The sequence below is a fragment of the Athene cunicularia genome (genome assembly GCF_003259725.1).
Source record: "Athene cunicularia isolate RWA chromosome 11 unlocalized genomic scaffold, athCun1 chr11_part1, whole genome shotgun sequence".
NCBI classification, from domain to species: Eukaryota; Metazoa; Chordata; class Aves; order Strigiformes; family Strigidae; genus Athene; species Athene cunicularia.
The window spans coordinates 7,783,618-7,797,871 of record NW_020799113.1 but is presented as its reverse complement, the minus strand read 5'-3'; the positions used below and the strand labels follow the sequence as shown (position 1 = coordinate 7,797,871).

The 14,254-nt window shown below is 48.0% G+C and overlaps 1 protein-coding gene across 1 annotated transcript in view; it reads right to left on the bottom strand.

Annotated features, from left to right (window-relative positions):
* WTIP (WT1 interacting protein) overlaps positions 1-14,254 on the bottom strand; it is an 85,682-nt gene that overhangs the window by 70,313 nt on the left and 1,115 nt on the right. The window contains exon 2 of the mRNA XM_026856945.1: positions 14,083-14,254. Within this exon, the coding sequence (XP_026712746.1) occupies positions 14,083-14,254 (172 nt within the window). The remainder of the gene's footprint in view (positions 1-14,082) is intronic.

Genomic DNA, 14,254 nt, shown 5'->3' with positions numbered 1-14,254 from the left:
ACGGCAAAAGCCTAGACAACAGTGGAGGTGGGAAATGTACAGACATAGGCTTCATCATAAAGGGGAAAGAACATATTTCTCAAAAATTTAAGCAAATATCGCCACATATTTGCCAGAGCTCTCTCAGCAGTCCCCTTTCTCTTTTTTTGAATCCAAGCTCTCTTGCACTGCACGCAGCGGATAGGAACACTAATGCAAAAGCTCCCCAAATGCGTGTGCTGGTGACTGCCCGGTGGCAGTGGGCACTCCCCGTGACTCTGAAGAGCCATTTCCCCCACCGCTGCACACCTCTTCCTCTCTGCTTTTAAGTATCACAGCAAAATCTGTAGCAACCGAGGGACCAGAGCAGCTGCCTCCTTGCACATGCCATGGTCTTTGTACAAGCCTGCACAGGCCTTGTATTTGCAGGTTGAGAGGAGTCAAAGCAGGGACATCCCCCCTGCAAAAGATCAGAAATGAGAGGAACTCTGTTGGGATCAGCGGACGCACGTCACCCTCACCCAACCACAGGGCCTGGGACAGCTGGAGGAAGACCCACTTGGATCTGAAAGGGGAAAAGTGAAAAAGATTTTACATCACTTGCTAACCTGACACCTGTGGCTGCAGGCCCAGCTGGTGTTTGTGCATGGTTGTGTCATGGTCAGCAGCAGCCTGGAGCCTACCCTCAGCCCACCAGCACTGCTGCTGACCCCCGGTTCCCACAGGTGGGATTCAGCTCCCTGCTGGCAGTCCCCAGGCACAACAGTGCACCTCTGGAGGGCAGGGCAGCCGGGTCAGAGCGCCCAGCTCTGTCTGACACAGGCACAGCGCCCCTCAGCTGCCCCTCAGCAGCCCCCCAGCTGCCCCTCAGCTGCCCCTCAGCTGCCCCTCAGCTTGCTGCCCCATGTGCAGAGCAGGGTTGGAAACTCCCCATACAGGCACCACTCTGTGGAACAACCTATTTGAAAATGAAAAAACTCTAAGCCAATACTCATTATTCATGGAATACTTCGTCAGAAAAAGGAAAGAAAGTACTTCCTCTGGACCTTACAGTGCACCCTTTTTCTGACCTTGCAATAATCTTAACACCAGGTTTCCTAATCTGCCAGTCTTTAACCAAGCAAAACACCCAGTAATTTCAAAGGAAGTTCTGCCCACAAAGGACTCCAAGATTTGGCCTTAAACTCGGGAGCTAGCATGTTTTGTGGTTTGGGTTTTTTGTTGTTTTTTGCTTGTTTTTTTTTTTTCTCTCATTTCAGGAGCTACAGAAATAAATTAGACAAAAGCAAGACAAGGTGTCCAGCCAGAGCCAGGCCACTGCTGTGTCCAGATGGGTCCAAGCTGCTCCCCGCTTCTGCCCACTGTCACTCCTGTTCCCCCCCCGGGAAGCCAGGCAAAGCCCCTGCAAGATGGGGAGCAGAGGTGGCAGCAGGGAAAGGCAGAGCTTCACACACTTGGCACACCAGGAAGTCGATTTGCATGTCTGCACTTGGAGCACCTTCAAAGCATTCTCTTTGTGAATAAATGCAAATCAGCCTCTGGGGATCACCTCTTTCTGGGCTGGTTCTTCACGGGCCTGAATTCCTCCCAGGTGTGGAGCAGGGGCTGAGAAAGCCTTTTCCCAAAAGAGTAAGCATGCAAGGCTGCTTCAGCCTAACCCAAACTATCCCATCTCTTTTCTCCTTTTCCTAATTGATCAGGAATGCGTTTTGTTTTGTGTTTTAAAAGAGCGTAGCCTGGCCACCCCCGAGTCCTTCCACCCTACGGCACAAGGGCTCTCTGAAGCTCTAAGGCAAGGTGGGATTTGGTGACTGAATTGCCATGTCTCTGCTCTGCCAGAAACTACAGCAAAGGGCAAACCTTGCCTTGCGCCTGCCTTGTGCTGCGTTCAAAGCTCCAAGCCCAAACCTGCCACGGATTTGATTTTTACCCCTCTCTCTGAATTGGGCTGTGACCTGCCTTGCAGATGTTGCTTGTGCAGCTGCCAGGAAGCCCTGCACCACTCTCCAAGACAGGCAACACCTCCTGGTACAGCCACACTCACCAACCTTGCACAGGAACATCTCCCTCAAAACTAACAGAGACTCTCCTTCCTGGCCAAGCAAAACAAGCTTTTTTCTAATTGTTTGTAAAACAGCATCTGAGACAACACATGATGGCCACCAAAATTTTAGGAAAAAACACTGAAAGTGGCAACAGTACCCAGAGCCCCCAGCACATGGAACATCAGGGTGTTCTGTATAACCACCTTCAGACCAGAGGCAATGGGTGTCACGTGCATCACGCATTTTCATTCCTGTTCCTCTGCTCTCTACATCCTCTCCAGGTTTAGATCTTGATACCTTTAAGTGACTTCTGTTCTGGGCAGATGATGACAAGGAGAAGAAAAGCAGAGGATGCAGAACTCCACTTCTGGACATAAGCTCTACCCCATCCTGCCTAAAGTCACACGTATGGAAAAGCCAGGTTTTCTGTTTCTAGTCTCTTCACACTGACTCTTCAGTGCCCCAAGATGGTGGGATCCCAGCTTCTGCAATGAGGAGCTTTCCTAGGATTCACATGTCTCTTCCATAAACCCATCTCCTGAGGGAGCAGAGCCATGTGGGAACTCCATGCTGATAGCTGGCTTCGTAAAAGCTGAAAGAGGTCAATCGGACTACACAGAGCTTACAGCCCTCTTTCACACCATTAACTCCACCTGCTCTTTGTTATTTGCATCATAATTCGCAGGAAATTGGTGTCTATCTGTCAAGATACCAAGTTAGCAGGCAAACAGCACATTGCTTTTACAGACAAAGCAGCCATATACCCAACAGTTCCACAGAGGATACATCCTGGGAGGTACAGAGGTGGCTGGGCAGGCCAGGCAGAGAAACACAACAAGGGTAAAACACAGATGTGAACCTACTTACTCCCTGATCTCTTTGGTGTAATAAAAACAACTAGAGATGACTCCAAGCTGTCAGAAACAAGTCAAACTTGTCCCTGTGACCTAAACAGGGCTGTCATGAATGAGGGAGGTCTGGATTTATCAGATAAGTGGTCCATTTTCTAAATAAAAATGTAATTAGTTAATAACCTTGCATGGATTTTAATTGGACACATCTTAAGGTTTTTTTCTGAGTTAAGACACTAAGTTCTGCACCTGAATCGCAGGGATTTTCCACCAGAGCAAGTGCATCGCTTGCTGTGAACCACTACTACTTCACAGGGCTGCACCACAGAGGCACAGCCCTGCCCTAGCCAGAACAGGTACAACAAGCCAATACACTTTCTAAGATCAGCTACTGACCTACGCTTCAGAAAATTACATGCTTATTTCTCAAACCAGCTCAAAATCTGGACTCTAACACACTTGATTGTTGTGCAGCTCTGTTTTCTATTGAATGTTTAGATCTGGGAAACACGGCTTTGATTAAAAATGGGCAACCCACCAATGGCAGAGAATTTTCACATAACTACTTGGCAAAAATAGAGCTGCAACAGTTATTAGCCATTCATCAGGAACTTCTGCCTTGTCCCCTGAGGAATTACCTGCTTCCCCTATCTACACCTGAGAATTGGGATGCTCAAGGTTAACAGCATGGCAACTGCCACAATACAGAGAGAAACACTGAGAGATCCAACATTTCACCAGTTACAGTTCTCTCCACTGCACGATATAAACAGTTGTTTTGTCTCAGCTGATGCTGGGCTCCAGTATCTTTTGCTTCTTCCACGTTTTTTTAAAAAAAAAACAACAAACAAAAATCAACATTCTCTTTGAACTAACTTAGTTACAGAGAGGTGGAAAGAAGAGCAACAGGTGAGACAGGCCACAGAGATCATGGGTTTAATCCTGCTGCACTTCATGTCGACAGCAAGACCAGCCAGGGCAGCAGGCAGCAGCACAGGTCGGGTTAGCACGCTTTTCTGGGCGGAGGAAACCGTGGATAATTGGCAATGTCTATTCACTATTGCCTCGCTCAGAACCATTCCCCCAGTGATTATTTTCCATCATCATCTGGCCCAAACAAATGGATTTAGTAGGAATTTCACAGCAGGAACAAAGTCAGAACACAAAACCAAGATCTTACTCTAACACTACTGAAGGCAATGTCATAGCTGTGAGGTCAGCAAAACAGAATCAAGCCACAGCAGCAGAAACCCCAGCTGTCTCAGTTCAGTCAGGTCAGCACTTGATTCATTATAATAAAACACAATCATACTTTTTCCTACCTTCTCAGAAATCCCTTTCTAACAAAGGTTTCAAATCAACTATGCCCTGCATGCATGCTGCAGTTCTGCACACACAAAGCCCATGCACAAAAACGAACCTCAGAGTTACTTCCATTTAAATTTGGGACATCCACAAAGAGTTGCCTGCCCTGTGTTTCAAGTTCAAGAATGCACCACACTGACCCAACAGGGACCTGTGTTCAGGACCGGCCTTACCCAATGCTCTCCAAAACCCCACAGGCTGGGACTGTCAGCACAGAGGTGACACTGCAGGAGATGTGAAGCAGAACCCCCCAACTTCCAGCCCAGGAGCTTTACTCACTGGACCCCAGTTCACTGCATATGCTTGGGGATGAGAGAAAGTTTTATGCAATGACCGCCAGAACAAAAGGGTATTTCCCATGCCTGGGAGAGGCCACAGGGTCTCCACAGACTACAGGAAATACGATCCAAGCGGGCTGGCGCATCTAAATATGCATTTAGGAATGGCTTTTCGTCTCTCTAACTTTGAAATTTTCTAATTTTTCCAAGTGGTCACATTAAAAGGGAGAAAACATGTTGTTTTCACTTTCCAGAAGTTCTGCAGTGTCGCAAGTGAACAGTTCACCAATTAAATAGATGTTTGGATGGCCAGGAAAACATCTGAGAGTTCCCAGCAGTTCTTCCACAATAGCTATCTACTTTTCGGAAAAACTATAAACGTGTTCTGAATCAAAATAAGCCTTGTTCAGCAAAATTCTTAAAGCAATGATATATAGCCAGACATGACCTGTTGTAACCTATTAAATGCCTCTTCACTGTCCATTTGATCCACTCCCTGGCTATTTCATGACAATATGTGGTATTAATATTCTTTATGTTAGCACACTGACTTCCCTGCGCTTATCCCAATATTCACAAATGCATGCATTAACCCTCACAGCAAGCCAGATGCATCCCAGTGCTGCTGCCTACAACTAAAGACTTCAGAGTTAACCACCTCCCCCAAATCTAGCGTTAAGTATTTGTGTTACTCCAACCCAATCACATCTCTCTTTGAAGTCATTTAACTTCTCATCCCTGGCACTTGGAGAACTCAATTCTCTGTTAGGTACTTCAGCTCCCCTAAACTCACTGCAGGGGTAACTGTGTGCCTACAGCACACAGGCAGCGTGCAGCATCCACGGCACACTCCACCCCAACCCCAACGGGCAGCACCAAATCAGCCCAATATACCCCTTCTTCCAAGTCACACAGTAGCTGCCACTGTCACCCCCTCCTCTCAGCAGCAGGGAGGGTCAGGGCTCGCAGCCACGCTGGGCGAGACGATTGCTGAGCTGCGCTTGCCAGGGCACGTGCACCACCACAACCCCAACAACACAGCAACATGGAGGCTTAAACCCAACTGCCTACAGGTCTTCACGCAAAACCTGCTGAGAGGAACTTGTCCAGCATCTCAAATTTGGAAATAGGTGTCACTAGCAATAAATCCTTACCCACAGCTGAGTCCCCCTGTGTAAGCTCTTACATGTTTTATATGTACAGTAGTTCTCAGCTGAGCATTAAATGACTGTTTGTGCTCTGGGGCGCTGGGGTTTTTTGCTTAATGAGTCATAGGCCTTTTCTTAAAAGTTTGCTAGAACACATAAATGTGACATTAGAGATTTAGTAAAACTGCTCCAAAAAACAAGGAATGAAGTTTCAGAAAATGTGAAATACTCCAGCTGGAGGAGATATATGACTTGCTTGGCCATTTTCTTGTGCTCCTGTCTCACATCACAGTAACAAACAAGGCTACGCTGATATGTAGTTAAAGCAACACAGTGAGGTTAATAGAGATAACACACAGTGCACAACTCAAGTATCTGCTCCAATGTAGAAAAAAGGGACAAAATCCACCTCCAGAGATAGCAGACATACAGGCACAGCGAAAAATCACATGAAAATCTAGCCAAACACTGACATTTATTGGTTGATCATTAGCACATCTGTTAATTTTGTTGAGCTGAAGGCTGGTCCCGCTCTCGAACAAGACAACAGGAATCCTGCTGCCAGCCTCAGGAGCAGTCACGCCCCTGGAGCATCTCCAAGCAATGCCACATCACAGCCTCAGGTACCTCCATCCTGTCAGGACTTGAACCTTTCAGGCAGTTGCACACAGCCCTCAAAAACGAGCATTTTTAAGCTCATAATAAAATTTACAGACACCATGCACATTCCTGCATTTCTTCCTTTTTTTGCTGTTTCAGTTTTGCTTTAGATCATAGATTCCTGTACCCTGTAAGAAAGGAGGCACTTTGTCCCGGATGGGCATAACAGGGAAGAAAAAAAATTTAAAAATTCAATACTTTAAGAGACACCTAGTTTCTCCAGCCACAGAGTAAGAAATTATTGTGGACACCAGAGGAGCAGCTCTCCCACCAGAGGGGTGGGGGGACCTGGGGAGCAGTGTCCCCACAGGATCCCAACACCTTCACCGTAACAAGGAGAGCTGCCCAAGCACCCGGCTGGCAGGATCCCATCTCCCTGCCAGTGCCCAAGCTGGGTCTGGGACAAAGGGGATGCCCCTCCAACACCACGGGGCTCCAGGCAGTGCTGAGGAGGATCCCACCCTGTAACTCTGCCAATGTGCTATGAAGCACTGTCCTGCAATAGCCTTTGGGACATATGATGCAGGTAGGAAGCCAAGCCCAAAGCTTACTCAACTCCTGCAAATGTTTTTTTTTGTTTTATTAAAATTGCCTGGCTTATTGCTTTTACTTTCTTTCCATTGATGAACAACCCTTTTAAACACCTGAAAATTGCTTTGCCTTTTTTTTTTTTTTTTAATAATAATTTTAGTATTTGGCAAATTCTGTTGCTTAGAGAAGGCTTTCCAAATATTCAATACCCACATATCAGCGACAGAAACACATCCTGATTTATTAGCTATGGATACTAAGGATTTCAGCCTAGACTTGTATCTTTGCTGCTGTCACCAAGACATCAACAGGAGCACACAAAGTTGCATCATTTACACGTTTTAAATGTAAAAGTGATACAACTTCAGAGAAATCTTACAGTAAGAAACATCAACTTCAATCATGTAACTACAGCTACTTTGACAGTTACCTGTTCCTTCACATCAGGGTCACATTTCTACTCTACAAAATAGAGCGGCCACAGAATCCCTTACACGATTTACTCCCAATTCACATGCCACCGTGTACAAATTTCCAGTGCGTGATTTAACATCAAACTGGGACATTTGCACACATAAATCTTTATGGAGGATCAGGCACAGAGGCTAGGTAAACAGCTGCCAGTACGAGTTAAATTGTGCTAGAGGAACAATTTTTTATTTTGAATCTTGCTTATGATGTCTCCCTGACACCCTAAGGAGGCATACTTGATTGGGGGGGGGTTGTGGGGAGAAGGGTGCGTTTAGAAGCCTGATGTTACTTCTGGGAATTTGAGAGCCTCTTACTTCAGGAATGCAATATATAGACCTGGCTTGGAGCTTGTGATAGAGCCCTAAAACCCAAGCAGATCTAAGGAACTGCTCAGCGTTTCACGCAGTGGCCCCGTGGCTCTGCGATCACCAGGGGCACAGCATGCTCCACACCAAAGCAAACTGCAACATAGGCTCCACTCGACTCTTGCAAACCAGTAGCCTTTTCACGAGGACACAGACTCTTTGAAAGAGGCAAAAAGAAACTTCCTTCTCCGCACGCATTTTGCATGTAAACAATCCCCTTTACTTCAGGCCCGTAGAGCTGGGCGGCTCACCCCTTCCCTCCCCCTTGGCACACTGCTGCAACACCCCGTGGCTCAGAAGCAACCAGGTACAACATTCACAGGGGTACGCACACGGGTACACTTCCCAAACTATAAGGTGACAGGAAAGGGTAAAAATTAAACTAGTAGTTACTATCACATGGCGGTGCATATGCCTACTCCAACTCCGTATTATACATCCAAACCTCTGTATCAGAAACCTCACCTGTGGTAAACAGGTGGTGGTTCCTTGGAAGTCACCATCCCCCTCTGCACACAGTGCTTTTATAACAAGAGAATCCAAAAATAAAAGCACAAGCCACAAAAACAAGCAAACAACATTTGTCATCATATAGTACCTGTATTCACAATCAAGTTTCCTGCAGCTGAAGGTAAGCAAGCAGTTGTCTCCACTCATAATGCTTCTCTGCAAGTTACAATCGCCCAGATTTCCATTTAATGTTAATTGTTCGTAACATGTATCTAGTACTTAATAAAATATAAAACACACTTACACTGCACATCTCTTCCCATCCTGTTATCACATATGACTTGGTTTATCACTTTCCAACTTCAGGGAGACTCACCAGCATGTGCAAGGCTACCAGGGACTACAAGAAGTCATGTAGGACCACTCCCACAACCTTCGCACAATCATTTCATACCATAGACAAAAAGAGACTTTTTTTCCAGCTCTGTTGACTTGTGTTATCACACTTATTTTTTGCATCCTCTTGGCTGTCTTGAATTCTTTCTACATTCTCTCCCCCTACCTCCCTACTTCTTCCTCCCTTTGGAGGACCCTCCAGCTCCAGGCTTCCCCTATTGCTATTTACCATCATTTTCTTGACTCGTTCAGCCCATCATTCAGTCTCTCCCCCTCTCCTCTACTCTCATGCACCCAGGCACCCACGACAGCACCACTCACTCTCCCCTCCAGGCACCTGCAGCCTGCCTGCCTGTTGCCTCAGAGCAGGATCAGTGACAGGAGGGCAGGCTCCCGCTAGCTGCGAGACACCAGGATGCTGCTAAACCCCACCATCTCCCGCTGCAGCTCTTCTTGCGCCTTCCCCAGTGAACACACACCTCCCTTATCCGACCCCATTTTTGAGGGTCTTCTTGCACTTTAGCTAAAAAAGCCTGACCACCCTCAAATCAGTTTCAGCAATATTTTTTCTAGCTGTAATCGGAAGATTAGCAAAACCAAACTCCCACGTACATGACCTGTTTGAACACTTCAGGAGACCACACCGTGTAAGTTTATTTCTATTTAGATGTTTACCTATTTAAAGGCTCAAATCCAGTGGAAAACAAATCCTTTTCCAGAGGACAGCCTTGAATGCAAAAGCTGAAGGATCTCAACTGCTTATCAAAGTTGAGTGGATTTCTAGGCCCAAATAAAGAGAAATACGAAGCAATTCCCAGACAATAAATCTTTGCTTATTTACAAACCCAGTATGATTTATCAACCATTACCTCTATTTTCATGGAAATAGGAAAGATTTAGCATTTCACAAAGAAAGCTTCAGGAAATCTTAAGACAGAAAACACTTTAGCAAATATGTCAAGCGTTCAGTCACCAACTGGAAGCTCACCTAAACTTCATTCAGATTTTCAGATTTCACCTTTAAGCAATGCAGCTTCTACAGGCTTACCACTTATCTGCCTTAATTTTGATCTCACTCGTATATACACCCTGCTGTCACATTAACCTGCACACACAAAAGAAACATGAACATATAACTCTGAACTCACAAGCACGTTGTATGCCCCAAAAGCCAATCCTGCAACACCAGCAGGATTTCTCAATGCAAAGAAATGGATTTGCATGGATGACTATGTACATAAAGTCCCAGATGGCACTAGGGTTCCATTTCTTCCCTTCACTTACCTACCAGGCCAAAGGCTTTTCAACGGGATGTTATCAGCAGCCTTTCTTGGTGGTGTTGCAAAAAACGTGTGCTGGTACTCCTGGGTGGCATTCTGGAAAGATCCAGGAGCCCTCAAAAGTCAAGCCTACTTTTGAGGGTAAGAATGGCCTTTTGCTGGACAGATGACTAGTTATTAGCAGAATCCAGACTTTGTGCCTGCTACAGGGTACTGAGAAAGGGGCAGCTTCCCTCAGGGTGGAGAAGGGTCAAAGGAGCCTGTGGAAGACGAGACAGGTGACAGCTCACTGTGACAGGACTAGTTGTTTCTCACTGAGTACCACCACATGTGGTAGGAACTTGCTGCATTCTGCATTCAGATTCAAGAGATAAGGGGGTGAGGTGGCAGCAAGGGGTGGAGAAGACACTCAATGTGCCAAGATGAGGAAAAGCACCTGCACAAAGGACACTGCAGAGGGGTGTCGAAGGACACCAGCAAGATTGCAAACTTGCTTGTCTCTATGGACTTTGCACAGGGAGGAAACAATCCACACTCCCCCCACCTCCCTAGTCTCAGTGTGCCGCTTCCACCTCCTCTTTAGTTCAAGACAGTGAGACAATTAAGTCACTTCTTGCACTGGAACCCACCACCCTGACCAAGACGGGCAGACAGCCCTTGTTGGGCGATGGCTATGACACAGCAGGGGCTGTCAGGAGCACATGACTGCTGCCTGCACCCCTCTGTCGACTCTCCTTCCATTTCTGACAAGTCACCAGTGGAGCCACAGGATGTACAGAGATATCTTGTTCAAAACCAACAGCCAAATCAGCACGACTGTTCAACACTGACATTTCCCTGCCCAGTAGATGACAAGCCACAGGTGTGCAGTCAGTCCCACAAGCACTGCTTCATCTTGGATGGACACATCAAAACCCAATTTTCACCTTAAACTATCTTTTTCAGCACCTAGACATCAGACTGAAGAATTCTGCAAAGTGAGGAGAATTTAAGACAGCACCTGAGCTAATGACTTTCTAACACCCACAAATGTCCTGTTGACACCTCAGGATGCACATTCAATTTAAAACATCCCTGAAACACAGCTTTTAGCAATTCACCTCATCAAGTATGAATGCTCAGCTGAGAACAGTTATGAAAGTGAGTGCAAGTCCTTTTTCATTACCTCTCTTCTCAGCATCTGCCACTAAACCAAGCACATTTACTAAACTGTCACTGCCTTGACAGGGACAGACAGGGGGTCTCAGTGTTGAGGATGAAGCAGTTTGGGCAGGGGTTGCATAGAAAGCAGCTACAAGGGAACAAAGTCTCAACAGCTTTACTCAATCCAACTGCAGGCTGCTGCCAAAGAAACAGTCTCAGCCTCTAGGAACCCTTTGCCTGCACCCTCCTGCCTGGGTCAGCTCCAGTCACCTCATCGACAGGGATGAATTGGAGCAGCTCACCAATCCAGCCCGACACAACCCTCCCTCTCCCCTTTCTTCTGTGCATGCTGCTTCTTCTGTAAAATCAACGAGCACATGTGGCTGCAACGTGCTGGTGGGAGCACTTGGAATCAGCAGGGTGCTACCTCTCAGCTGTGCAACTGTGGGTAGGGCAGATGCAGAGCGCTCCTTTTGAGGCACTGTCATCTTCAGTCAGATTAAACCAACTGCGGAAGGGCGTTTTCCCTCTCTCTACAGATGCACTGAAGCCTGCCAAAAGAACAGGGAGGATGGAGAAGGTGAGGCAGTAAAGCAAAGCTCCCAGCACAGTGCTGCTCACACCACCATGGGCAGAGATGCCCGTCAGTTCCCTAGACCTGCCAGGCTGAATGCTCCTTGGCTCTACCAGAGCCTCAATTTTTCGATTTTTTCTTGTTTTGGGGTGGGGTGGAATGACACATGACACAAGGACGGACAGACAGGACAGGGACTGGGGACAGGCACAGAACCCAGTAAAATTACCAATGTCCTCATGTAAACATTTCCTCACTGGACAATTAAGCTTATCTAATTAAGGAGCATTAAACCATCTTCTCTGTTCCCCCTACCTTGTTAGGCTATTGGCTCCACATTTCTGTTCACCTCTGTTCTCCATAGGCATCAAAAACCCCCCACAACTGCCTTCAGAGCACGCCAGACACCAGCACTAAGGAGTGAATGCGTAAGCAAAGACGTCAGCTGTAGTATAGGGGAGTTGCTATGCAAATCAATGCATTTCTCCTTGCTTCCCTCTATTAATATGGCTTAAGACTCAGGTAAGTCAAACTAAATCGAAGATTTCTCCCCATCCTGTTCTCACTCTCCTTGTCTCTGACTCATCAGCCTGCAGTCATCCCTGCCAACCCCTCAGTCACTTGCTCAGCCGAGGCTCAGCATTCACCTCCATGGGTGACTGGAAGCAGAAATGTGGTATCAAGTCCACCTGGATTTACCAAAACCTCAGTAAGACAGAGAAATCAACTTTCTCTTTTAAAGCACCCCAATTTTCTGTGTTTCATCTGCCTCCAGGGTGCAAGTCACAGCAGTGGTTCTTTGTGCTGCTACAACAATACCTACAGAGCAGCCGGTACACACGCACTCTAGGCACAAAGGCGCAAGCTTACTGCTGATCCTACATCAGACAGATCTGCTGAGGTTTAGGGCGTGCTGCAACATGTCGCTACAGAATAATCTTCGAGTAGTGACACTTGTAACAGGCGAATTCTTCTAAGAAAAACCCACTCATGACAGATTCTCCAGGGCTGCTCCTGGACTCTCTGATCACACACCCAGCTTTCTGGGCCACTGGAAACCCCTCTCAGAAGCTCAGGACAGCTGTAAGTGGTTTCCTACTCTGAATACATCTTAATTCTTAATCTCCCACTGTATGCCACAAATTTTGAAGGCAACATCTCCTGCATTTAGTGTATTAACAAGCCCTCCCATCCAGCTTCTGCAGATACTTGTAAGTGAACCGTTATTGTCCTCAGCTGGAGTCACTCAGCTGGTGAGCACCATGCCAGGGGCCACGACCTTGCAAAAGATGCAGTGGGTGACCGTCAGCTTTCTTAGCCCCACACGGGCTAGAGGGAAGTAAGCACTGCATTCAGCTTCCTTTGTCTGGGCACAAGAGCTTGTAGAAGCTATATGCCACTGCAGTTCACAGAAAGATCTTTATAGTAGGGGAGAGCACTACTTTGCTACCCCCACTGATGGGCTCAGGTCTGTCTCACCACAAGCATCTCGCAGACACTTCCAGGAGCCCTGCAACTCCTTCCATGCAGAGCACCCCAATGCTGTGCCAAATCAGTCTGAATCCTCGCGTTCAAACCAGCAGCTAAGGTAACACGTCTCCTTCTTCAGCAACACTGGCGCTGGTCAGAAGCCGCACCCAGGCAGTGCACAAGGGCACAGAGATAGCTGTCCCCTCAACAGCCACCCACGGGGGCTGCATCACCCGCTGCCCCTTACCTTCACGAGAGCACTCGCCCCTCGCTCAGGCAGGGGACTGGCTCTCCCGAGGGCTACCCGGCTCATCTGCAGCCCCCGGCACAGGAGAAACAAGGCTGTATTTGCACACTCCGGGATCATCTTTCAAAGGCATTTTGGCCTTTCCACCCAGTACAAAGTAAGAAAGACAAGGGAGCTTAATCCTAACTAGTGTGACTACAGAACGTGTTCACTCACTTCAAGAGATTGTTATACAGATTTCTATAAAGAAGCAACAAAAAATCCGGACGTGACCGACAGGCTGCCTGAGCCTTAGCAGGGACAGAGGAGTCTCCTCTCCCTCAAACTCCCCTCTCGCACCAGGGACGACACGGACCCCCGACAGCCGCGGGCGCTGAGCAGGCCCTGCCAGGCCTGGCGGGGCAGAAACAATGCCGGGCTCCCCCAGGCTCTCCCAACGAGCGCACGGATTTTATTGAACGGGGCGCTAAAAATTACTTAACGGGTCAGGCTCGTCATCTATAAAAGTTAATCACAGACGGCCTAGGAGCACGACCGCAAACGCCACAGCGTCGGGGATGCGGGAGGTCACCGGTAAAGCTTCAGCAGCCCAGGAGGGAGGCAAACGAGCGTTGCTGTGAGCCCCGACAGCACAGACGGCTTCTCCGACACCTCAGAGAAGTCTCCCACCCGCCCGTGGAAGGGGAAGCACCGCGCAGGGAAGAGACGTGAGGGAGATCAAACACCGGAGAGAGCTGTGGTGCCCGCTCTTCTGACACCAGTCAGACAAAGAGCACCCGGGGCTGTTTGTGTGGGGCTGCGGCAGGCCCCGCGCCCCCCGGCCCCTCACCGAAGTACTCCTTCTTCATGTGCATCTCCAGCTCCTTCTCCAGCTCCAGCGTCAGCGCCTCCAGCCGCCTCTCCGCCTGGCTGGGGCCGCTCTCCCGGCACGGCGTCACCTGGTAGGGCAGCTTGAACTTGGGGGCCGGCGCGGAGCCTTTGGAGGGGCTGTAGGCGTAGGG